Source organism: Diceros bicornis, chromosome 20 (assembly GCF_020826845.1).
Source record: "Diceros bicornis minor isolate mBicDic1 chromosome 20, mDicBic1.mat.cur, whole genome shotgun sequence".
NCBI classification, from domain to species: Eukaryota; Metazoa; Chordata; class Mammalia; order Perissodactyla; family Rhinocerotidae; genus Diceros; species Diceros bicornis.
In genome coordinates, this window is record NC_080759.1 from 19,135,247 (window position 1) to 19,162,852 (window position 27,606).

A 27,606-nucleotide genomic window follows, 5' to 3' on the forward strand; every position below is an offset into this window, starting at 1 on the left:
CTTTGGGGAGAAAAAGGGAAAAAAAGGGGGAGGATTGGCAATAGATGTTAGCTCAGAGCGGGTCTTCCTCAGCAAAAAGAGGAGCATTGGCATGGATGTTAACTCAGGGCTGATCTTCCTCACAAAAAAAACAAATAAATAAAAAATAAAAATAAGCATGTGCTAACCGCACGGCTACTCTCTACACTGTGGAAAGCTTCATGGAACCAAAGAAAAATAATAGGACTGGGGAGTTGGGAGATTCAGAGTTGCGTCCTAACTATGCCATTAACCAGCTACATGATCTTAAGTAATTCACAACCTCTCTGGAATTCAAGAACTTACTAAATCAGATCAGACTACAAGATGATATTTTAGGGCCGTCTAGTGTGCACATTGTGATTCATTTATTAATGCCACTATATAAATGCTATAGTCCTGTGAGGAAGATAAAACATCAAAAAATATAAAGCTCGGGCCGGCCCCGTGGCTTAGCAGTTAAGTGCGTGCGCTCGCTACTGGCGGCCCGGGTTCGGATCCCGGGTGCGCACTGACGCACCAATTCTCCGGCCATGCTGAGGCCGCGTCCCACATACAGCAACTAGAAGGATGTGCAACTATGACATACAACTATCTACTGGGGCTTTGGGGAAAAAAAAGGAGGAGGATTGGCAATGGATATTAGCTCAGAGCCGGTCTTCCTCAGCAAAAAAGAGGAGGATAAGCATGGATGTTAGCTCAGGGCTGATCTTCCTCACAAAACAAATATGTATATATATAAAGCTCAACAGGACTCATAAACTCACTTTAATTGTTAAATCTGGAGACTACCTCCCAATAGCGTATTTGTGTAAAATATTCTTTGCTACTCCTATAATCCAGTGGCTCCCAGTGTTTTCAAATGTGAGAATCCTTTCTTAACATTACTGTCACCACAGACATGGTACACATGTAGATCCGCAGACCCTGTGAAAACTCAGGCCCGGAAATACTACACTTTTAGACTCAGTAGCCTCGATAGTTACTGTCAAAAAATTAAGTTTGAATTCAAACCTAATTACTAAAAGTGGTGAGTATTATATATAAGGGACTCCATCAAGGCTCTCTCAGAAAGATCAAACTGTCAGGAGGAACATTCAAGAAAGGAGAGACCACAAAACATGGATTTTAAGGTTATCTCACCCAAAAACATTAACTCTTCTAGTCTTTTTTTTTTAATGAATGAAACACAAATTTCTCTTCCTTAAAAGACACACAACCATTTTGCATATTTTAGTGCTATAGGTCAACAAGATGTGAAGTAGTAGTCTGAAATGAGAAATGAAGCGTGGCGGTCCTCTGGCCCAGTCTCAGCGGTTGTTACAATGTCCCAGTCTGAATTCTGACTCCCTCAGTCTAGGGCTCTCTGCAGCACGCAGCCTGCTTTTCTCATGATCTGGTATCACCATTTCAGAAATGCTTAATCTGTGTCCAATCACAGAAGTGATGGTTTACTTTTTTAAAATGGAGAAAAGCTGGGATACAGTGTTAATATTTAATGAGTCATTTTGAGCGCTAATCTGAAAACACAATTACTGCTAAAATATTTTTGCTTTTGTATTATTAAAAATTATAATGTTTTTAGAGAATGCTTGCCATTCAGCCAATTAATACTCCTTATTTAAGTAACATGAGCAGATGTCACTGCAATTTGTTCTTTTTTCTCCTTCTACTTTTAAGATCTACTTTCTTAGATGCAATTTATTCTTTAAACTGAAAAGTGACCAATCTTTGGTTAATTACCTCTGGTGTTTGGGACACAAGTTTGACATATTTGGGTTAGACGACAAACATTTTATATAGAATGAATTCTAATACCTTACACACTGTATATTTTTTTGTTTTTTACTTTACTTGAATATAAAATATCATCCTTCAGTGGACTGTACAATTAATCTGTCTACATCAGCTAGTATAAATCAATCTAGCATATAGTCCACCTCCTTTTTAAAAAATCGCTCTCTACTTACATAGTCCAATAAACAAGTAGAAAAAGCTGGAGACGATTGATACCTAGCAATAAATTAAGCCAAAATGTCAAAAACATGCCAATAAACTACAAATAATGGCCATGTAAAATTCTCAAATAAAATCTTTTAATTCTGATACTGGTGCATTTGCTAGTTCATGTTCTCAACCTTTCACTGATTAGATAATATCTTCTTGTTAAGAACTACCAACAAGTACCATATGAATTACTCTTAAGTAGGTATTCCAATTTGCAACCTCAGGAATCTCCCCAAATGACCTATGGCCAAGTTGTGATCAAACAATCCTACACTAATATTATCCCCTAGAAGACTGAGATCTTGACCCCAGTCAAGATCCCCAGTAGATCTTGACCATGTCATATGTTCCTCAATCCCCTTCTGTTATTCCTTGGAATAATTTCTTCCCAGCCATTTGCTCACCTATTCATATTCACTGAGCGTCTATATACCCATCTCAAAACAAAACCAACAAAAAACCTTTGGGCCAATGAGTACATTAAAATAATGGGAAGGTTTTGAAACTTGCAAAGTGCTGAATCATGCTTATGTTTAGGTTTTGTTTCTACAACTGATTTTGGAGGCACAAACTCCCACTAAGAATACTACCCACTCTGCCTAATCCATTGGACAACAGGATCAGGAGTGAACCTAAGTTCTTGGTTCACTGTCTGGCATAAGCTACCTACTGGAATTAAATATAGCACAGAGTTGGAGAAACTAAGAATTCAAAGTAAAATAGAACATTCTAGGAATGGAATGGGAGAGAAGGAAAAAAACTTCCTTCAGTAGGTGGCACTCTTTCCTTAAAAATGTAACTTAGGCAAATATTAATATAGATATCAGCTGCCCGCTAATCACTTGAAAGAGAAGGCACATTAATTCCAGCATCCTGTCCAACATATAGTCTGAATCATTACTTTCTGTCTACCTAAATAGGGTCTTCCTCATTTCAACAATTCTGGAGGTGTTCATAAATTCGCCAATTTCTTTTCACTGTAGCAAAAGCTACAATTTAGTAGAACCAAACAACTGCATTTATTTTAAACTGGCAGGTTTACACTTATGACTTACCCTGGTAGATGCTTCAAAAGACATTCATCATAACCATTTTCTAATTTTAATGAATTCACTCATAAAAGAATAATCTGAAGAGAAATGGGGCAAAGGACTGTACTTGTAACATATAAATTGTATTACTGTATTATTCCTATTTTAAAATGTGACAGCAACTCTTTTTCATAAGCATGCATGTGGACATTCTTTTTACCTAGAATAACTATGACTCAATTCATTATCATCCTGGCTGATACTCAATCTCAAACTTTTAAGTTGAAAAATGGAAACACAGCTGACAATTAATAAAATATGAGTTCATCCAGTACAGTCGAGCATCACTTAACAACGGGGATACGTCCTGAGAAATGCGTCATTAGGCGATTTCGTCGTTGTGGGAACATCATAGAGTGTACTTACACAAACCCAGATGGTATAGCCTACTACACACCTAGGCTATATGGTACAACTCTTATGGGACCACCGTCATATATGTGGTCTGTCGTTTACCAAAATGTCGTTATGTGGCATGTGATTGTATATAGAAGCAGCAAAAAATAAAAATAAAATTTGTCTAGTTTTCCTTAGGTATATTTCTTGGTGTCAATACTCTGTAGTTCCTACCTCATCAGTCAAGTTCTAGGGTCACCCCCTCCTTTGAGAAACTGTCCCATATGCTGCCTTCAGCCTCCCACACTGGTCACAGCCCCTCTAACTCAGTCTGGGGTGGTGGTGGTGGGGGGAGGTGTCTTCCTCCATCCCCACTCAGCAAAATAGCACTCTATTATAATGGCCTTTTACTTAATCTCTCTCCAACACTTACTTGACTGTGAGATTCTTGAGGGCAGAAATGGGTCTCAACTTTATGTCCCCTGCCCTAGCAGAAAGCTTGGCACGTAGGAAGTACTCAGTAAATATACACTGAATAAAGGAACAGATTGATCTTTCCCCTCAGCCTGTATTTTACTTGAGGGCAAGGCCTATGTTTTCCTCATCTTCCATTCTAACAGTACTGACTCGCAAATGCCTGGTACTTGTACATGGCAGGCTGTGAGGAAGCAGTGCCTTACCAGTATGAGCCTCCAGACCAGAAAGATCTCTAAGATGTAAATATGCTTCACTGAGGCCTTTGTGTAAACCAAGTAACCACCATTAGTTCTAGGGACACTGCAGAAAGAGTGAAGAGCTGGGAACCAGTTGTGGGAAGAGTGACCTATTGCATTCCCAGTAAAACATTAAGAGATGGTTGGTGAAAGAAACTAAGAACCATAAGCCTAGACATTTATATTTCAGTGAATAAAACTTTCTCATAACTTTGGAACTTGTCCACGTCTCTAATTTTGTTAATGCCTGTTGATTTTCCTGTGGTTAACAGAAATAAAATGTCTTGAAGAAAACCCCAAAAGATTTTGTGCCTGGGAGGGGAGAGGCAGAAGCCATGAAATTACATCCTATTAGGAAGCAACTTGATAGGAAGAAAGGGAACTAGCTGAGGGGGTCAATGAATGGGGTGTGTCCAGGGAACGGGCAGTGCTAGAATCCCAAATCCAGGCTCCTCAAACCTGGATTCTCCTAGTTTGGGGGGATACAGCTGGCAGGATGCATTTGAAACCACAGCATAAGAACGAAAAATAGAGCATCTATTTCTAGAAAGTCAACTTTATTCCAAGATTTGGGAGAGGGGTGCAATGATAGTTTTGTGTTAAAAATATAAATATGACTAAAATATAAAATTCAAATGACTTAAGGTAAACAATGAGACTAGGGACTTGAATCCATTTTGTTCATTGTCCTAAGTAAGCATTCCCAGTTATGGCAGGCTGCATAGGACACTCCTGGGTCCTTTCTCTTCAACAGAAGTTTGCTGAATGGATGGCCAAAATGTTCACCAATAAGCTAAAGCAGCTGTTCTCAGCAACGTTCCCATCACAATTTGATGTTCACATATACAAGATATGACAGAACTTCAAAAAACTGTTTAGGGGACATAATTTATCAATGGCACAACAACTAGCCATATGTTAAGTGACAAGTCACCCTCTACCTGAGGTAGAGAGAAACTGCATAACTGCCAAGTGTTAGCCATATCTCTACCACTTTCCATCCAAGAAAGCCTATTAGTTACACATGACAATAAGTAATATTTACAGGGATATTTCCAAGTATGTCCTAAATTATTTTTCTAAAAATAAATCATTTTAAAACTTGGATATTTTATTAGTACCAAGAAAGTACTCTTGATCACCTCCCCAGGTACGTCGCCACACCTACGCCTTCAACATCAAAATCTGACTGATCAGATACACAGTCAGGTACACATGCTGACCAAGTCAAAATGGGACTGGGACAGTATTTCTATGAGGTAACTACAAGCGACAGTCAGGAAGAGGGTAGAGAAATGCAAGAGCCACCAGGAGGGCTTGCACAGAAAGCAATCCTCTGAACACTTGGGGCAGGGAAGGTCACTTTAAAAGAAATGTTCATGTCATCCTAAGGGAAGTCCACGAGACATGAAAGAACCATGCAAGTAGAAACCACGAAATGGGTTCCAAGCACACTTACAACCATAGTTTTGTTAGAACATAATCTCTATGAGAGTAGGGATTTTTGTCTGTTTCATTACTGCTGTATTCCTAGTGTCCGGCATATAGCCAATTCTTAATAAATTTGTTGAGTGAATGAATGTTTTGTTATACGATGAGCAACAATAATTTAAACAAAGAGAAAACTCCTATCTACATATTTCATAACCATGGCAAATTTTTAATTATAGACTGGCTTCCTACTCACCATCCAGTCAAGCACCCTCCAAGTCTCCTTCTTGAGAAATGAGTGTTTCAGAAAAGCACCCTCGCTACTTTAACAAAAAAAACCTCCACTCTTTGCTCCATCTCTTCAGCCTATAAGAATTCTTTCCTCATTTTGCCTTAAAACAAAAACCAACCAAACCAACCCCAAAATGCTTCTTTGCCTTTGCAAATCCTTGGGCTTCTGCCTCTCTCCTCCTCTCTCCTCCCCCAGCTTCTCAAGAGGAGCCTGTGCTTCCTCACGAAGCACCCCTAACGAAGCACAGTGGCTCTGACGCCCATCACTCCACTGAAACTGCTCATCTTGAGACAGTCACTGCCACCCTTGTATTCCTTGCCCAGTGGCAGTGCTACTGCTGACTATTTTCTCCTTGGACAAAGTCCTCTCTCCTGCCTTTCAGGTGTCATTTGTCCTGCAATGTCTCAGGCTCCTTTGCTGGTTCTTCTCTGCTCTCTTCCAGGAAATCCAGGCACTACTCAGAGGGAGGAATCTGAGCTACACTGTCCCTACTACCCTTCCAGAGGTATGGCTATGAGCCTGGGCCTACCTATCAAGGAATTAAAATTCCCCACAGGAACTCCCCATTCATTCCTCAATCCTCTGCAACTGTGAAAGATTCTGACCACCCCAGGGTTCAACTGAACAAAGGTATCATTAGAGAGAAACACTCGTGAGAAGCCATGAAACATCAATCCCAAAGGTGGAATTACTATCAATGTAATAAGATATAAAATTAAGCATATCTTACTTTCCATAAATTATTTTCTTAAAAGCTGTGTATAAATAAAATACACATAGTAAAATCATTTTCAGGAGTCTGACATTGAATCATTCTTGGTTTCTCTGGGGGGGGTATCAACTCCCATTTTTATTGAGATGACTTTCTTAAAGTACAACAGTATTTCTTTCTTCATCTTTTTTCATCATTGCCTACATCATTTGTACCCTAAAAGGACAATCAATAGGCAGCATTCATGAAGCTGTCCTCATATCCAGTGTATACACGAATACTGTCAAATCCAGGTAGAACCTACAACTACTCCTCAGTTTTCTCCAAGAGTTTCTCATCAAACTAGTTACCAGTAATCAATAACTAGCTAGAGAACACAAGAACTGAATTATTTTGCTACCTCCTCAGCTCTTATCTGGGAATAACTCAGTTCCTAGCACAGCAGTATACACACAGGATGTCAGTAAACGTGTATTGAGTTGATGTGATAGTCTAAGTTTCCATAAGCATCACATATATAAGATTTACTGGACAGCAAACACATTACTATTATTATTATTCAAGAAAACAAAATAGAGGAATATCAGAGATACAGTTAAGGGCAAAGATATTTATCTTGCTTTGAAGGAGATTTCAGTTTTACCTGAGTGACCTTTCTATAGTTAAACTCAAAGCTAATCTCCTTTGTTTGTAGGGGAGGCATAGGGTTGGGGAGATTACTGAATTCTCTCACAGCCACTAAGCTCTTTTAATTAGCAAAGAAGATGCCTGCTGAACACAAAATAAAGATCCCACACCTGACAGGCAGGCATTCATTAACTTATATTACTAGTAGAGAACAAACATCAATAAGAGAATAAATGTACTGAAATTCATTTAGGTATAACTCTATATGGGATGTTAGCCTTAGATATTAATATCTTTACTCAAATTAGTAAACAGGCACAATTAACAAAACACTAAAAAAATGCTGAAGTCTGAATTAAGGTTTAATTTAAAACCACTGGAAATGAAAACTAGCTATTTTTTTTTCAGGACCCATTTATAAAGAGCTCTAATAGCTACATTTAGTTGTAAAGAAATAAACTTCAAAATGCCGGAGGTACCCAAGACAGCTCCCTGGGAATAGGCACTAGGACACTCGGGTGAGCTGCGGAGCAGCGGCAGAGGAGGGAGTGTGTGTATCTACAGAGCAGAGGGGCAGGAGTCTCACTCTGCCTCCTACTACTTCCCTGGCTTGCTAAGGCCACCTAACTTTCCTGAGGTATTCCCACCAACTGTAAAATGGGAAGGATGCGTGTGTCACAGGGCAGGGTGGGACACAGTCTGTGCAAGCACTCTAGAGGGTGAAGGCTCCACAAAGGTTCATTAACAATGGCCGCTTTTAATACCCATGCCCTCCAAGCACGTCTCCAATTCCACTGGCAAAGGTTTGCCCATAAAGGAAATTCAACTGTATATGCAGCCTGGAGCCTATCTCTTCTCTGGCAGTAAACACAATGAAGTCTAAATTTATTTGTGTTTACAACTGGCTTTATTTTATAAGAACTTCATGTAATGATGAAAAATGTTAAAATGTTTCACATCAATTTAAAGTCATAGCTAGATTTGATTTTTACTTGAATAAAAGCCAAGACAAGAAAATGAATAATAGATAATGAAATTTGTGCTCTGATGTAACTCAAACTCATCTCCTGATTATAAAAAATACAAAAGTACGCTAAAAGGTGACCATAAAGGTTAAGAGCACAGTCTTGGAGTCAAACGGCCGGATTCACATCCAGGCTTCACTGCCCACTAGCGGCCAAGTTACCTCACCACTTAGGGTCTCTGCTTTCTCATTTGTAAAACGGGAATAAAAACTGCACTTACTTCACAAGGATGCTGCAAGGCCTAAGAGAGACAAGCTATATAATGTACCCAGTGCCCAGGCACAGAAGAAGTTAACTATTATTGCTGTTTCCAATAAGACAAGCACAGCAGGAGAACGGTGAGGAATGAGGTGAACCAAGGTGACCCAGGCCCTGCCACCCAGCCCCGTACTGTGCTGCAATGCTCCACCTCCTGACAAGGACTGAACCTCTCTAATGCCACTCCAATCCTTAGAGAGTCAGGAGGTTGCACTTTTGAATTCTAAACTGCTGTAACCATAAATCCTAATGCTTTATTTTTACCCTTTGAAAGCACTTTCATGTCTATCATCTCATTTGATCTTCTCAAATTCTGGAAGTAGGAAAGGATCAATATTTCTAGTTCACAGATGAGGACAGTCAGACTCCAAGTGGTTAAAGTAACTTACTCAATGTCCTGCAGGAGTGGTAAGACAGCACTGGGGACAAGCCTGACCGGCCCGCGCTGATGCTCAGACTTAGTCAACCACAATAAGCAATCGGAGAGCAGGGTAAATACCTTTCAGCTAAAGACACCTGTCAACTCCCTAGTCAACAGCTAAAAAGGGAAAGAAGGAATCAGATATGCCCATAAGGAACTCTTGAGTTTGAACCACAATTTGATTAGGCTTTTCATTTTTAACTGAAATAGTGAAGAAAACTGAAGTTTTGTATGAGGATCATTTTGATTTACAAAGTTATTATCCACACTTTCTCACCTTTAGGTAGGGCTACTTGACTCTTCATAGGTCAAATAAGAATTCTCATGGAATTCACTTGTTTCTGATTTTTTTATTAGTCCTACACAAGCAATCTTAGATACCTTGAAATAGACTAGAATGTTCAAAAGGGTTTTTTTTTTAAAAAGTCTAAAGTTCTAAGAGAAAGAAACAATGATCCCAAATATCACTTAGTTAAGTGCAGAAGTTAACATGCTACCAATTTTTGAAACGGCAGTCTAAAGGCCCACCTGGTAGTTAGTCTGATTAAACTTGAATTACAAAATGAACGATTAGGAAAACATTAAGTTACAAACCAGAAGTTTAAAAAAAAATTTAGGCCTAGGTCTTTTGTGGCCCATCTTCCTCTCTCAGAGTCTTCACTACCTTGGAAGAAGCCTGATTAGGTTTTGTAGTTCATTGGTTCTAGAGATTGATTCTAGCCACCACGACCACCACTGCCACTGCTGCCGCCACCACCCCTTCCTGCTCTCCGTCCCATTCCTGATCTGGTCTCCTAAAACGTCCCAGTGGCTGCTTCTATGCTCCAGCAGGCTGGAGAACAGGGTCAGTATCCTTTTGAGCAAGGCTTACTCAGGAAGAGCAGTTCTTAGTGGTATCTGTCCACCCTGGATTCAGCTGTAGCACAGCAGCTGATCCCTCTGCTGCCCAGGATCCTAGGTGAGACCTAGTGATGTTTCACTTCCCAGACCTATAGGAGAGACTCCAAAATTGTCACTGGGCTGCAGGGAAGAATCTGAAAGCCACAGCACCTAAGAGCACTGACATCATCATTTCCCCCAAGAGCACTGACATCATCATTTCCCCCATGACAATCATAAGTGACACATAATCCGGGAGGACAGTTGGTGAAGACTGTCAGGTTTCCACAGTGACCAGAGCCTCTGAACCCCAAATTCACATACATGATCCTAAGAAACAAAATTTTATCCCATTTTCACAGGTAAAAGAGTTGTGGAAGACAGAGCTGGAATGCTGAAATTATGAAATTTCCAAGATATTTTAACAGTTTATGGAAAGAAGACAGAATATTGTATTTAAAAAGATTTGACACATGTGGCTGCCTAAGCATATGGGAAAAAATGAATCAACATTTTAAATATATTCTTTAAACAAATTTTTTACAAAAAGTATTATCAATTTTCTTTCTTTCTTTCTTTCTTTTTTTTTTGGTGAGGAAGATTGGCCCTGAGCTAACATCTATGCTAATCTTCCTCTATTTTGTATGTGGGACGCCACCACAGTATGGCTTGATGAGCGTTGTGTAGGTCTGCGCCTGGGATCCAAACCTGTGAACCCCAGGCTGCTGAAGTAGAGCACATGAACTTAACCACTATGCCACCAGGCCAGCCCAATGTTTTTAATATAAGCAATCTCCCATACTACACTAAAAAGAAAAAAAAAAAAAATCAACCCTAGATTAGGTATTTAGAAAATCAATTTTAATTAATAGCATCCAGTTTTCTATGTCTTTGGGCTAACCTTTGTGACAGATTTAAAAACTCGCTGGCTTTGGCCAATACAAAATGTAGCTCATGTGCTCCACATTCACATGAAATGATACACAGGGGCAGAGGTAACCCAACAGTGCGAGGACAGGAAGTCAGTTTAGGAGTAAAAGTATGGTGTAGGCAATCCCAAGTGTAAAGCAGACTTGATCACAAACGCAAACCCTATCAATGCTCCATAAATGATCTACAAAATAAGATTTATTTTTAATAAAGAACTGAGAAATATAGGAAAAAGTGCGAGTGCACTGGCACTATAGGAACTTTGCTATATCACAGAATTCAGTGTAAGCAGCTCACCAAAGACCCTGTGACAGCAAGTCCCAGCACAACTTGCCAGCATGGAGTGAAAAGGCAAGACCCGTGTGTGTGTGTGCAAGCATGCAGGGGAGACGGCATGTATGTGTGGGAGGGGGAATAAGAAACAGAGACAGAACTCAGAAAAAACAATTTCATCTTGGCTCAGTGTATAGATGCCCATATTCTCTACTTAGATAAGAAATTACTACTAATTTGTTTTTAGTAATTAAAATCTGCAACATTCAGTATTTTGGGAAAACTTCAACAAGAATAAAGCATTATATTACACAATGTAATTCTGAACACATTTCTTTTGCAAGCTGCTGTATTTAGATATAAACTGACTTCAGACACTAATGGTTTTATATCTTATCACCAAAACTTGGCCCAGGAAGTAAGAGGGAGAAGAGAAAGCAAGTTCTTGAGCATAAACCTTTTCTCTTTGATGCCAAAACTGCCTTTATGGACCTAAGCCCAAAAAGGGAAGGCTTTGTTCTCATAGTCTTTGGCACTACTTAAAACTCTCCTAGCAAATCTTCTTGCAGAGGAGAGAATGTTCTAATATCCACTTACAACACTGCAGGATGATTTCAGTTGGCATTGTGCAAATTACTGATGGTCTAGCTGCCTTATTTATTGGTGACAAAACCTACACCCAGTTATCACAATCAGTCACAATAGGCTAGAAGAATGGTGCTCAGGCAACCAAGACTCTAAAGGACTTTGCTCCATTTCTTATCACGGCCTTGTCTGGAAATCATGTGCTGGGAGCATACAGTTAATGCTCCTAAATATCTGAATAAATGTTCATAACAGTCAGAACAAGGGAACCGCATGGGTTGTGATGGAAGCAGGAAGGGTCAAGTATTCTTCACCACCAGGAATCTAAGACTAACAGTAATTTCTGTTGGGTGTCCGTGTGCTCAGCAATGAATTATGAGCAGCTTCAGATCTGTGTATGAAGAATAGCAATGAGCAAGAGAGTTTTGTGTGAATATGCTTCAAGTTGGTACAATCACAATGATTAAATAGGTTAAAAAGTCCTAGTCAAAATCTATTTGAAAGTCAAAATTTTCCAGAACATGAGCCCCAAATATTACAATAAAAAGAAAAAAAAAAGATTCATAGTGAAATTCATACTTTCCAGTAATTGCCAACTCTGTCCAAATTATGTGAAAAGAACCCCCCAAATATAATTAAGTCTGAATTTTCACAATTAGGAAACAACACTGTCACTGAACAGTACATTTTTAAAAGTTTTAGGTAAAAAAAAAAAAAGTAATGTATACATATGTGTATTTATGAAAAGGTCTTTATAAACAGAAGAAAAAGTCAAGGGATTGCTTTGCTTATTAGAAGTTATCCCTGGGGAATGTCTGTTCATTATACAATTAGAGTTAAGGGAAAAAAATAGTTTTTAACAGTAGTTACCAAAATTTTAAGTTATTTTCAAAACTGCTCTCTAGGGCCAGCCCCAGTGGCCTACCGGTTAAGGCTGGAGCACTCAGCTTCGGCGGCCCAGGTTCAGTTCCTGGGCGCAGACCTACACCACTCATCTGTCAGTGGCCATGCTGTGGTGGTGGTCCACATACAAAAAGAAGATTGGCAGCAGATGTTAGCTCAGGGCGACTCTTCTTCAGCAAAAAAAAAAAAAAAAACCTCCTCGCTTAGCCTTAGCATGTTTGTGTTTAACAACACATGCTAACTACTTTGCCCTAATTTATTTTCTCCACTTTGCAAAATACTATTCTCCCAGCATAGTCATATGCTTTTAAAAAAATAAAATAGGGGCCAGCTATGTGGCGTAGTGGTTAAGTGCGCGTGCTCCGCTGCTGGTGGCCTGGGTTCGGATCCCTGGCATGCACCAATGTCTAGGCCATGGCGGCATCCCGTATAAAGTGGAGGCAGATGGGCACAGATGTTAGCCCAGAGCCAGTCTTCCTCAGCAAAAAAAGAGGAGGATTGGCATGGCTGTTAGCTCAGGGCTGATCTTCCTCACAAAAATAAATAATGAAATAAATAAATAAATAAATAAATAAATAAATAAAATATTTTCCAATCATTTAATGTCAGTTAACATATTATTTCTCTCTTTTCTGACCCTTCATCACTTTTCATTTGTATTTCTCTTTATAGTTGGTACTCAGGTTTAAAATTCCAAGAGTTTATAAGTTCAAAAAACTAATTGTTGTTTCAGTAATTACAACTAAATTTAGCCACAAGAAATAATTTTCAAATTAAATGTTTGGCAAGTTGCTAGAGCTTGAAGAGAACCAAGAGATTACGTAAACCAACCTCTTCTTTCACAGATGAGAAAACAAGACCCAGGAGACCAGCCTCAGGTCCTCACAAAGTGATGAGAACTCGGACGGACAGACTGCTGATGACATGCTCTATCCCACAGCACACAATTCTGAGAGTTTCAGTTTTCCATTATTCTAGCAAATAATTTCAAAATAAGAAGGAAAAAGAAACTCTCTCAAGATGATGCATAATCGATATAAACTGCCTTTGCTTAAGTAATGGTAACCAGTAAGGTAAGAGTGAGTTTCATCCTCATTTGTACAGTCAAAGGTTTATGTAGCGAGTCTTCATGGTTACTTGCAGTAATATTATCAATAGTTAATGTTTACAGAGTGTTTTTCTGGGTCAAGAATCGTGCTTCATTACCTCATCTACTCACCAACACTCACCTCATTTTTGAGATGAGAAATTTGAGGTTCAGAGAAGTTAAGTGACTTTCCCAGAATCCAGCAGGCAAAAGTGGCTAACAGGTCTGACTGCTGGGGCCCAGGTTCCTAATCGCTACACTGTGCTGTCTCGGAAATGTAAACGTGCAGTTCCAAAACCATATGCAGAACCAGAATGGATGGAATTGCTTTGCACGAGAATACTTCTCCATCCGTGAACCTCTGAAACTATGGGGAGCTGTTGGAAATGCAAGAGCCACAGCTCCCAGGCTTGTGGCCTCAGACTGCCCTGCACCAGCTCTGATCTCAGTCCTTCTTTGGGCCTCCTGACCTAATTCCTAGCGCACTGTGGTTACCTGTCAAATTACAAAGGCTTTTTATTTTGTCCTAAGCACGGAGCTCTAAGGATTGGCCAGCGGGAGCAACAAGGCGGCAGAGAGCTCTGCGTGGTTCTCTGGCTAGAGCCGGCATCTTGTCCCCAGCTTGGTTCCTGAGCCTGGTCTGCCGCCTGCTCTCCATCCAGACGGAGCTACCTGAATCCTTGCAGTTCTCCATGTCAGCACATGACTGTGCACTTCTGGGCCTGTGTGTGCTCTCCACCCATCCCTCCACCCCTACCCCCAGGCCACGAAACCTCCCTGCAAGTCCCTTTCGCCTGTTTTAACTCCTCTGCATTTTTCAGGACTTGGCACGGACCTCCCCTTTCCCAGAAAACTCTCCCCACAGCCCCCTCACTCCCGGCTGACTAAGGCCAGCAACACCCCTGTCATCAGGTCGACTGTTACCTTGTTAAACTCCTTCACAGGCTTCCTCCCTGCTGGATGCCTGTCTCACAACAGTCACTCAAAGAGTGTTCTTGAAGCCATGGACACTGCCCGTGTCAGGAGTGATGACAGCACTGATGATGGGCATTCCCCCTGGCATGTTTACTACTCTGCCCTTTGGTTCGTCTAGAAAGAGTACCCACTAACCAGACACAGGAGATGTGCAATGACCCCACACTTGATGTGCTTTTTTCCCTACAACCCATCAGCTCCCCAGGACCCTGCCCATGGAGGCCAGGCAGCCAATGTAAACCTTGTGATGGCCGTGCCCAGGCCACAGTCTAGCTCTGCACTTGAAGCATTTGAGCACGCTTGTTCTTTGACTTGAGATGGTCTCGGATTATCTCGATGACAACAATACATAGCCTGGCGCCAAAATATTTTCCTGAGACTGCACCTCTGAAATTTTAACACAAACTAACAGGAAAATCTGATTCACTTTACAATAATTTATACTTTACAAACAACTCTCTGTAAACACTGTTGTTCAGTAAGACCTGACTGCATATGTGATGACAGAGGGAAAACTAAAAAGGTTTAAAAGTGGCAAATCTAACTCAGATACTGAGAAACTTTAAACCAAAGAGTTCAGCCGAATTCACAATACAGTATTGACTTCTGCAAATAGCCACATTTATATTTAGTAGAGTAACAACAGTCTTTTTTATTGCAAAGGGAATAAAAACATTTAGAAAATATCTCACAGCAGAGATGAAACGAGTACTCCAGACAGAGGAAACAGCATTTAGCACATTGATGATAAAGAAAGGCAAGCTGGGGAAACAAAAACGTGAACATAGCACTGAATGACGGAGCAGTGTGTTCTGGAAGGGGGAGCTGAGCGGGGAGCAGAGCTGATCACCAGGGGCTTCTGAACTACATTAAGGAGTCTGGGCTTTATCCTGAGGATGAAGAAAAGGTTTCATGGACAGATATGTCAAGCCTCACTCTAACTGCAGTGGAGAGAAAAGACAGAGGAGGACATGTCCAAAAGCAAGAGGCTGGTGAGGAAGGTGGCTTTGCACGAGTTGGGAAGAGGTGACAGGGGCCTGACCCTGAGCTAGCAGCTGGGGGGATGGATTCCAAGGCTAGCAGAGAACTGGCAACAAGACAACTGGAGATTGACTGGACGCTGAGGGTGAGAAAGCCAGGGAGTAAGAACACAGCATTAGAGAGATGGCAGCAGAGATTACCAATGGGCACCCAAAACGACCAGGAGATTGGAGGGGAGGATGGAGAGGCTAGGGAGGACAGGGATTCAGTTTGGACATGTGGTGGCTGCAGTGCCTGGCAGAGCTGTACCTCCTGGAGAAATTATCCTTGAGGCAGTTGGATGCAGGGTTCTGTCACTGAAACCAAGACATTTTAGGCACCAAAATATCAATAAGAACAAGTCAGCAAAGATACAGCTAATAATCTACTGATATGTCCTCTTCTCTCTAGTCAATGACTTTCTTTTAATCCTTGTATAAAACTTGAAATGTAGAGGGGCCAGCCCGGTGGCGCAGCGGTTAAGTGCACGTGCTCTGCTTCAGCGGCCTGGGGTTCGCGGGTTAGGATCCCGGGCGCACACTGACGCACCGCTTGTCAAGCCATGCTGTGGCGGTGTCCCATATAAAGTAGAGGAAGATGGGCACGGATGTTAGCCCAGGGCCAGTCTTCCTCAGCAAAAACGAGGAGGATTGGCATAGGATGTTAGCTCAGGGCTGGTCTTCCTGACACACACACACACAAAAAAAACCACAAAGCAATAAGAAAAAATGAACAATTCTCTCCCGTGTGTGAAAGGAAATACACAAAAGAAATATGAAATTGTCAATAAACATGACAGTTGTACAACGATGCTAAAAAGCTAACGAAAGCAAATTAAAACAAACCATCCTTCATCCACCAGATTGGCAAAAATGAAAGACTGATGATATCCAATCTTGGCAAGAATGTGGGGCAAATGGGTACTCTCACATACTGTGAAGTAAATATAACCTGGCACAATGTTTTACAGGGTGATCAGGCTATATGATCAAATTTTTAAACATGCATGTCCTTTGACTCAGCAATTCTACTTCTGAATATTTATTTTACAGAAATGCACAAATATATGAAAATGTATATACAGTGGTAGTCACTGAAGCTTGAACAACCAAAAATAAACAATATAAATGTCTAAAAATAGGAAACCGGTTAATAAGACATCCATATGATGGAGTACTATGCAGTCATTAAAAAGATAGCTCTATGTTCATCATTAAGATAACTAACAAAATAGTGTTAAGAAAAAAGAAAACTATATAGCTGTCTACATAGTATAGTCCTTTTTGTTAAAGATAAAAATACAAATTTTTAAAAATAAATCGTTCTGTTCTAATCATTTTATTAATGAAGTTTAATTCTATAAACTCTATCCCAGAAACATCATAAGGACTTTGTATAACATCAGGGAGGTGCTAGTGGGTCAGAATAATTGAAATTTATTTTCAAAATTCAAAATAATTTTAGATTAAAACACTAAAACTTTCTCAGCAATATTAATATATGCATTAATCTGTCATATCTTTTTTAAAATATAAGGTTCAGTGAAAATAATTTGATTTATTACCCAAGAATTTAAGAATACCAATAGAAATCCAGAAAATAACAGATGTAGCCACTTAATTATTTTGAAAGAGAAAAAAAGAAGAAATGTGAAATGTCTGTTTCAAAACTCTCATCATCTTAGAGCATACATGCATTAAGAATCTTTCGCAAGTAGCCAATTTATTAAACCAGAAACCTTGCAGTAATTAAATAACTTAGTCAATGTTACAAAGCTGGAGGTTACTTTCTGACTCCCCACAGTCTCAGTAGGAGAAAGGTCAGTATACATTGATGGTGGTGGTGATTAATTATTAAGTATTTTAAAGAAATTGCAGGGTATAAAATGACTCAGGTCAACAAATAAGGCAAAAAGATTTTCCCACATAGAGAAGCCACAAGACATTTCTAATGAGCAACATCCAATTTTATGTAATTCTAAAGAACACTTCATTTATTCAGTATCATCAAGGCTAGAGGACTATCTCTTCCAGATAATTCAGACGTTTACCACTGTAAGGATCAAAATACTTTCCACAACTATCTTGGATGGAAATCTTCCTTAATAAATTACAAATTTTCTAACTTTAGTTCACTGAGTGGACAGAAACATGACAACCGTGTAATACAGTCGCCATTATAAAAAAAAAATCATATATAATCTTGATCACACTCATTTTACAAATAAGGAAACAGATGCCCAAAAAGTAATGTTGGAAAGTGCTGTGATTTAATAAATTTATCATCTTAGAGGTAGCCAGGTACGTGGAATTGAATGTTCCGACACCAGGTGGCCCCCGATTGCAATGTTTTAACGTCCTCTTCTCTCTCCCTCTCTCCTCTGAGGTCAGGTCTCTGCCTACACTGCTGCCTTCAGGGAACCTGGGTCTGGTCACACTGCTGGCTCTTCTAGTTGGCTGTTTTTAATTGCTGCATGTTAGGGACACCAAATGGACAAGATGCAAGAATAATATCTTAAATAAGTGTCAACTAATCCTGAGCGAATGCCCTTGGAACTCTTCTAAGTATAAAATCAAAGAACTTCAAAGCACAGATTTTGTTACAGGCCCTTTGGCGGCTCAGAGCCTTTTTTCCTTACTTCTTAGTGCTAAACCATGTTCTAGATAAGGGAGGTTGCAGGGTTTAGTTACCACCAGTAAACTTGAAAACGTTTTCTGTTACACGGGTTCTTGGCTCCTGAAATCTCATATAGTACTTGCCTAGCAAATCTTTTCTTTAATGCAAATGTGAACTTCTATTTATCTCAAGTTGAATTATTATCAATAACAAATTAATAAATTTTGGATAAAGTAGGGTTATTGGGAGAAAAATCCTAAACATGGCATCTGAAGTTTAGATAACATTCTGAGTACCTGAAATTACATTAATGCATGACACCTTTATGAGTATATTTATTCATATGAATACACTAGAATAAGAATCCTAAAAACGGTATCTTAAGATAACATTCTAAGAATCTGAAAAAAGTAATCATTATATTAATGTATAACACCTTTATGTGTATATTTATTCAAATATATGTACATGCACACACACATTCTCACCTCACATAAGTGCAGAAGAATTCCATATAGATAGCAAACTCTTCTTACCTACAGCAGATTATCATGCAGTACAGCTAGCTCCTCTATACCACATTAAGCTGTCCTATTTGATTCGAGGTACTTGGCGTGTCTAATAGTCCAGATACCTCCCAATGAATCTATCACAAACCAACAATTTCGAAACACTAATCATCTAGGCTTTTGCTGTTTAACCCCATCTCAGCTAGGTCCTAGACCACACTGACCATTTTGCTAGGTGCTGGGTCCCTACCCAGCCACAGGTCCTGCCCACTCAAGTCTCACAGTCTTTCGCGGGAGGCAGCCTTCATCACACGAGATAACAAGTGTAAAATCACAACAGCCAGCAGTGGGGACACTGCTACACAGTCAGTCAGGGAGCTCAGGGAAGGGAGGCTTCCCTGCAGAAGATGAGCGAACTAAGATCCGAAAAATGAGGAGCTGACATGGGACTGGGGCAAGTGTTCCCAGCAGAGGGAGCATGCAGTACAAGCAAAGGCCCGATGGCAGGAGGCATGCGCTGAGTATGAGGAAATGAAAGAAGGCAATCCCAGGGAGAACAAGGGCGAGTGTGATCTGAGACTGGCCTGGAAAGGCAGGCAGGGGCCAGACCAGGCAGGGACTCGGTAGGACATGTTAAGGATTCTCTGGTCTTTAGCCAAATGGAAAGCATTTGAAAGGTTTGTTTTTCACTTAATTTAATTTTATTTACTTTTCTAGAGGGAAACTGTTATAATCAGATTTACATTTTTAAATGATTACTCTGGCAACATAATATGGAGAACAGATTGGAAGGAAGAAAACAGGATATAGGGAGAAGTTAGGAGGCTCCTACATTAGTCCACATGAGACATTATGGCAGCCTGGAGTAGGGATGTGATAACAGGTCAAACCACTAGCCTCTGACGATGGACTGAATACAAGCAGTTGTCAAGAATAACTCCCTGGTTCCCGTTCCGCCACTTCATGAGTAGGGAACATATCTGTAGGACAAGATGTAGGGATAAATCCTGAATTTGGTTTTAGCTATCTGCGTATGGATGTGTCATGCAGACGCGTAGGTGTAGGTCTGGAGTTTAGGAGAGGTCATGGCTAGGAAAAGAAACTCGGCAATCATTTGTGAATGGCCAGTAACTGATCTAAAGGCATTAATGAGACTGGGGTGGGGGTGGAGGAGACAGAATGACAGAAGCCCTAGGACCACCCCGAGGATCTTCTAATACTAATGTTCAAGAAGATGATGATGCGCCATCAAGGAAGAAATGCCAGGGTTAAGAAGAAAATCAGGATGGCTTACCTATCAGCCCAAATAACAAGACACTTTTAAATATCAGAAACTCGATTTTCTCAATATTTGACAGTTTGAGAACGGCTCCAATTACTTTGTAACTACACTTAGTTATTAAACTAATTACTGTAAGTTTTACATTATATAAAATTGGTCAATATTATCAACCACAGCTTGCTAAATACCAACTACTGCTACTAAGTATCAAGCAATGTATGAAAACTCATAAGAAATAGTTCTTGTCTTTAAAACTTGCCTTAAGCTAAACCATGATTAAAATCACATCGCAGCAAATTACTGTAACCTTCTGATATACTAAGTTTAAAATAACCACTTTGGGAAAATTAATTCATCCTAACATTCCTGGGCACCTAATATTCATGGGTGCCAGACACTAGTCTAGGTGCTGGGCAATACTACAAAGAAATAAGACAGAATTCCTTGTCTGTTAATAATTGATATTTAGTATTCAGAATGCTGTAAGACCAGTTTGAAGATTATCTGATAATATATCAGTTAAATGATTATTCAGGCAATAAAGAAAGGCAATGATCACATCTATTTATCAAGAGTAAAGCCTCCACTCATGGCTCAGTATCTCCCCTCTCTGCACTCCACAAACACTCATCATCATGCTCACATGTCATAAACTAGCTAACTTACTAACTAGAGCACTGTGTAAGCTTCAGGGACGTCCTCCAGTCTTCAAGAGGTCCCATGGTCTCATCAACAATTCCCAGATGACAGACTGTACTTTCAGAAATACACACTTGGTAGGTCTTAGGAACTTAACAGTTCTTGGCACTCGACAATATCTCAATCTATTAAACCAAATTAACCAGACTGGTATTCCAAAGGACCCAATCACTAACAATACAGAACTCCCTTCCATACCAAACATACCTAAACCAACTGTGATGTGTCATAGAGTCAATGAAGACAAGGATGTCGTCTTATCTTATGCCCTAGAGCATATTTTACATTTCCCAACGTTTTCTTAACAAGCAAAGTTTGCTGTTACTACTACTAAGGACAATTTTAAAACTGGCATGTACCGATTTTATTCCTCCCTATACCCCCATTCTAATTTTCTCTTTCAAGAAAGAAAAAAATCACGTCCGAACTTGCAGTTCCATCTATAGTGCTCTTAAGAGTATAGGCAGAAACAGTATGAAACTAACCTGTATCTAGAGTCCTTTTTCCATTACTGTGGAAACAGAAAAACTACAGCATGTATCTGTCCTAGGAAAAGGGAAAGAGACCAAAGGAAAAGAGCAAAAACCATCAAATGTACAAGTAAAAAGTAGAACAAAGCTCCCACCTTTAACCACTAACCTGGATGGCCAATTAATTCCTCAGGAAGGAAGGGAAGTACCATTGCTTTCACCACAGGAATACAGTGTGGAACGTTGTGGATGAGATTCAGAGTACTAGTTTTTAATCTGGGTGCCCCTCTAAACTCCCATCTCTGTTACAGCAATTAAGATGGTATTGTGAAACATGTTCATACAACAATCTACAAAGAGAAACAAAGGCTGTGCATTGATGATCTTTTTCTCTACCCAGACCATCATCACCTTGTAGAGGTTCATAAATGTTGGATGAATGAAATCTAAAACAATAACAAAGGGGCAAGGTCCAGCTATACTGGAAGTTTCTCTCCATGTGTGATGATTAAGATGAGTGAGTGATGTTAATTTCAGCTTCTTTATTTCCTTCCACTTATGATTTAATACGGCACAAATCAAGATATCTAAGAAACACCCAACACTAATCAACTATTGTCCTTGCCTAACATGATGAGGTGATCTAAGACCAGTTACCTCTATTACATGTACAACGCCAGGTTACAGAAAGTTATGCATTGTACACATATCAGGAGACAAAGGTATTGGCAGATGGCACTGGGTAGAGATCTATCAGTCTATTATGGCTCCTGCAGAACAACTTCCTCCTTAAAAGTCATCTATTAATTTGAAAAAGAAAATGGAGGCAGCATAGAGGGGTGGAAAGAAAATGGACTGTGGAATCAGACTGACTTGGGTTGAGTTCTAGCTCTGTCTTCCAGCTGAGTGATCATGGGGCTTAAGCATTGCAGACGAGTTTCCACCTTTCAAAACCAGAAATTACAATGCCTTGGAGGGCTGAAGTGATGAGAAATGAGATAATATATGTATAACTTGCCTGACACACAGAATGCAAGGAAGGCAACTATATAAAAAGACATACCTATATGTTCAATGAACATGTTTTAGCCACAGCTAAAATCCTCTCATATTCTTGCAATAAGAAGAGCCCCTGACTAATCTCACTGCTTTGCAATGAACCTTTTACTTTAATTCTGTTCCTGATTATTTCTTTCACATTTAAAAATGTTCTTATTTCTCAAAGACAACTTGGGTTTGTTCCTGATACTGCACATTTCCTCACATTAATCTTCTACCCATTTACATTTTTAAGTAGTTCTAACTTTCAACTTAGGATATAAAAAGAGGCCAGGACTGAGGAAAACAACCAAGTCTAAGGAACATATTTGGTCTATCTGATACAAGTAAAGCATTCTAAGGTTAGAGGTGCAATATACTGCAGCTCTTAAGCAGCCTCTGGAGACAATTACTTTTGCATGCCATGTTTTTCTATTTCCATCTTAGAGAAATACCCCTCAGCTCAAGAAAATGGGGTACAAAATGCAAAAGTTGTGCTTTTTAACTCAGAGCACTTCTGAATGCCCCATATTTTTCCTCAGGGGAATCCATTCCCCATTAACTGCCTTGCCACCCCATCATTTCTTCTGGAATGCTCACAGCCAGCGTCAAGACAGATCAGCAGACAGCCTAGGCAAGCTGTAGCTGGTTCCTTTTGCTCTTGTTAAAAGCAAAGAACACTCCTTTCTTTCCATATTTTGAAATCTTCAAGTCCATAAGTCAGTGACCATTTCTAAAACATGCAACATATGCTTGAGATGGTACAGAAGACATGAGAGATATCAATGAACAGGGCTACTTCCTGTTTTTTGTCTCTAACAAAATGGAGTTATTATAGTGTATTGGAAATCATATATTAAGGAATGTTGGTTAACCAGTCACCCTTGCCAAAATCAGATATGAAAAGAAAACAAAAGTTGGCAACAACTCTAGCTCAATAGTTCTCTTTCAGAATTATATTTAATAAGATTAATCTTTGAAGAATGCATTAATTTTTTTACCTGATTTAAGATAAAACTTGGAGACAACTCCTAACTACAGAACTTAAAAATTCATGTAAGACTAATTTATGTAACTACTATTGTTTTATAAAATCACCAACTTAATTTTTTAAAACATATTTTTAGGTAATAACGTTCCTATACCTCCTCTTTCTACTAACAGTCACTAAATTACATTTTTAGCCTAGCAGCTTCTAAAAGGAAGTGAAAGCTGAGGGCTATATGAGGATATAAAAGCAGCCTATGAAATTGCTTTAGTTTTAAACAAAAACTAACATTAACAAGTACAGCATATCTTGTTCTTCCGTGGGGCCGGCAAATTGATAGTTAGGTTTTTTTAAGTTACAAAAATAGGATGGAGTAATTATATCTACCAAACTCACAACAGCCTGTTCAATGGAAGAGTAACACTGTAATTTTTCTTCAAAGACAGTAAATAGGAAGAAAAAGCCCCTAATTCTGTAATGTAAGTAAAAATTCCAAATCTTTGGGCGCCACTTACAGGCACAAGACTCTCACTGATTTCAGTTATTACCCCGAAGAAGACGGACAAACTTAAAATCTTCTATTTTTAACATGAATATTATTTATATAATCTACACTTTACAAATGTATTTTCTACACTTTGAATTTCTACCTACAAATATCAAAAACTGAAGGAAATTCTGAAATAAAAAATCATAGAATTCTCTTTAAAAAAAAAACATAGGTCTCTAGAAAGAAGGAATCTCCAGACCCAAACTACCACAGAAACATAAAAATATTCCAAAATCTCAATGTTAGATTTTCCTCCTGAAAGTATGAATGTAACTATATACTGTCAAAAAAGTAAAACATAAATTTCAGTTGAGATTTTACTGAACTGCTTATAATCAAAGTGTTTACACCAAATACTTCAACCCCACTGACAAGGATATTGGGGAAAAACTCACTGTATTTCAAAAGGACAGAGAATCAACATTTTACTATCAATGAAATCTTTAGGTATGACATTTGGAGTGAACAAACAGCACTCCGGCTCATGAAATTCATTTAAAAAAATGATTATGCTGAATAGCCCATTATTTCATATACTGTGCGATTATTATCACCCCTTAAACAAAGAGGGGGAAAAGACCTAGGTTTTAAAATGCAAAAATTTAGCATGGATTACTCCTGAATTAAGCATGAATTAGTCCCTGAATTCTATGTGCCTCCACTTTAGTCCTCTTATTTTGTGTGGCGATAACACTAACCAGCTTCTGTACGTTATTTTTACAGTGGTTGCTCTTCTACTAGATTCACGACACTTGCTAAATTATTTACTGCATCCAAAAACTTGGTCTCATGAGGATAGATACAATTAATTTCTCAAATTTGGGATTTAATATTTTTATCTGGAACTCATTTGTAGTAACAACTGCCTCCAAAGAATTATTCTAGTGAAGGTTTAATCCAATCTGCACAGAAGCAGGAAAGTGTAGAGGAACATAACTCTTTTAAGACTAAGTTACACGCACAAGAGCACACAGAACTATCACAGCCACAAATCTCCTTTCCTCTCAATATTGCCATGGCACGGTGCTGACCATATATTTTACGGTTGGGGGGGTAGTGGAGGGGGCAACTTGCAAGTAATAAACGAACTGTAGTTTTAACAAATAAATAATCAAGTTCAAAAAAATTGCCAAATCACTTTAGATAACTAACCAAAACCGAGGATCCCTACTGTCAACTTCGTCTCACATGGGAAACAAACATAAGACACGATCTTTAAAATACTCAGAATAAAACTCAGAAAATTCTACAGGGCAATGGGTGACGATCACAAAAACACTTCCAGCAACTCAAAATACCCATGGAGACTGTGCTTTGCATACAGCAGTCAGATTTTTTTTTTTAAACAAGGATTACGGCTGTCACACTTAGAAGAATTTCCTTTAACATGAACATTTCCAGTTGCCAAAAAAGGGTCAGGCCAAGAACCGCTGGTCTGAGTTACCTAACACACACCGTAATGCACAGACCCCACAGGACTACCTGAGGCGAAGCCCACCGCGCTGTGGCCCCCGGAATCCGGCAGTCGGCGGCGGCCCGCGCAGCTGCACCGAGTGGGAAACACCGCACCCGCGCCGCGGTCCCCGACCACGCCGGAGAGGCTGCGGGGCGCAGTCCCCGCCGCTTTGAAACTGAATGGCTGACACATCCGGTCCTGGCTCTTACACCACTCCGCCAAATGCAAACTTCAAAGGCCAAATTCAAACTCCAAACAGAAGTCACTCGAGTCTCAGCGATGCAGTCCTCATTCCCAAGAACACCCGGAGCCCCAGTGGGGCACGCAATTAGAAAACACCAGCTCCTAAAAGACTGCAAGCCCCCGCGAGTCTGCAGCCGTCCGCCCGCACCGCTTTGACAGGCGTTACCGAGCCGTCCACCCGGAGCCCCCTGCGGGCGCACCGCCTCCGTCCGCGCCCGGCCCCCAGTACCTGCCGAGGGGCTCTGCCTGTCACGGCCGCGGGGACCTCGCCGCTTTCTCCTCCGCCCTCCGGCCCCCCCACCGGGCCTCTGGCTGGGGGTCCCCACCCACCCCGCCCCTTTTTTGACTACCACCCGCCTGCAGGCTCGGGCCTCATCCCCGTCGTCCCTCGGCCAGGAGAGGCCGCCGCCGGGCTGCTGCCCGACCCCCAGCCCGGCCCCAAGGGCAGCGCCAGGGTCCTGCACCGGGGCTCCTCGGAGAGCCCCGATTCCGGGAGCCCCACAAAGCCAGCCCAGGCCCCCACATCTTATCTTAACGGGTCCCCGCAGCGCGCCTCGCACGCCTGTCGCATGTCTGCAAACAATAACAAACTCTCTGGCACGTCGCCGCCCCGGGCCCCCGTCCTGTCCCTCAGGCCAGGTCCAGGGCGCCGCCCGACCCCGGAGAAGTCAAAGGGGGTGCCCGGGGACTCGGGTCCCGGAGAGCGGCGCGCAGCTTCTCCGCGCGGAGCCCCGGCACACCGTGCGCCGTGCCCGGGGTTCATTCATTGCCCTCGCTCGCCCGCCCCCCAAGTCCCCGCCGCGCCCCCGGCCGCGCTGCTCACCCGGCGGGGGCCGCTGCAGGAGGCGGCTCGGCGGCGGGCGTCCGCTTCTCCCCGGGCTCGGCCCCCGCGGGGCTCGGGGCGCCGCTGTCCAGGGCGGCCGCCGGCTCCGAAGGGTGGGTGCCGCCGCGGCTCGCGGCTCCGTGGGGCGGCGGCACCGCCACAGACTGGAAACCGCTGCCGCCCGCCGCCGCGTCCGCGGGCTCCGGCGACGGGGAAGTGGAGGAGGACTGCGGCGAGGCGGCGAGGAAGAGCGGCGGCTCGGGCAGCTGGTCCAGCTCCACACTCCGCACTTTGCGCAGCTGCCGCCGCCGCCAGTCCGCCCGCTCGCGGCCCCCGCTGCCCGTCTCCCGGAGCAGCCCCGCGGCCGCCGCGGGCGCGCTGCCCGCCTTGAGGGCCCCTCCGCCGCCGCCCGCCTCGGGGCTCGCCGCCCCGGCGCCCGGGAATCCCGACGACGAGGCGCGATTCCCCGCCGCCGCCGCCATTTTCTCTCGCGGGCTACATTCGCTCGGCCCCTGCGAGGGAGGGAGGGGGCGGGGAGAGTGCAGGGGGCGGGCGGACGGGCGGGCGCTGCGCCGCCAGCGTAGGGTCGCCTGCGCCAACTGCGTGAGCGCGGCCCGCCGGGCGCTCGGCCTGGACGGGCGGGTGGCGCACCGAGTTCGGCCGCGGGGGACGGCGGCTGGCAGGTGGGGGGAGTGAGCTGTGCGCTGGGCCCCGCGCGCGGCCCGGAGAGGTGGGCTCGGACAGGGCCGCCGGGGGTGCGCCCTGGACTTTGCGCGCTGCACCCGCCGCGCCGCCAGGTAGTCCCGGGCTGCACCGGCGAGAGGAGGGGCCTCGGGGCGGCAGCGCGCCGCTTCCTCTCCGCCGCAATCTCGGCCCGGCTCGGCCGGAGCTCGCCCGACGGGAGTTGCAGTTCGAACTTAGGTGTGTGGTGCGTTGAAGGGGACGCAGGCGAGAGAGCCTGCAGTCTGTCATTCGCACTGCCCTTTGCAGTGGGCGTCGGGGAACCCGGGCGCGGACCAACCCGCCCCCCCCACTCCGCGCGGGACACGCAGGTGGCGCCCGGGGCTGTCGTCGGCTGCAAAGCGAAAGAAACCTAACGTTCAGCAGACGTGCTGCCGCGCACCAAAAAAGTTTTTTTAAAAAGCTTTCCTGGTCTTTTCTCCCCTCCCTCCGGCTCGTGCTACAAATAAAACTTGAAAGTTTCCTGGAATGTCTTGTTCGCAATCTAAAGTCACCGATTTGGGACGCTTCTCTTACCCCCTACCCCGCCCCCGGCTAGAGAGACAGGGAAGGGCGGGGGTCCCTGTGGATCTTTATTTTTAGCTCCGCTGTCTTTGGGAAAGGCAGCG

The 27,606-nt window shown here is 42.1% G+C and overlaps 1 protein-coding gene across 1 annotated transcript in view; it reads right to left on the reverse strand.

Moving 5' to 3' along the window:
• Positions 1 to 26,739, reverse strand: part of MAP3K1 (mitogen-activated protein kinase kinase kinase 1) — a 77,579-nt gene extending 50,840 nt beyond the window's left edge. Inside the window, exon 1 of the mRNA XM_058564059.1 lies at positions 26,258 to 26,739. Within this exon, the coding sequence (XP_058420042.1) occupies positions 26,258 to 26,739 (482 nt within the window). The remainder of the gene's footprint in view (positions 1 to 26,257) is intronic.
• Positions 26,740 to 27,606: the final 867 nt, after the last annotated feature.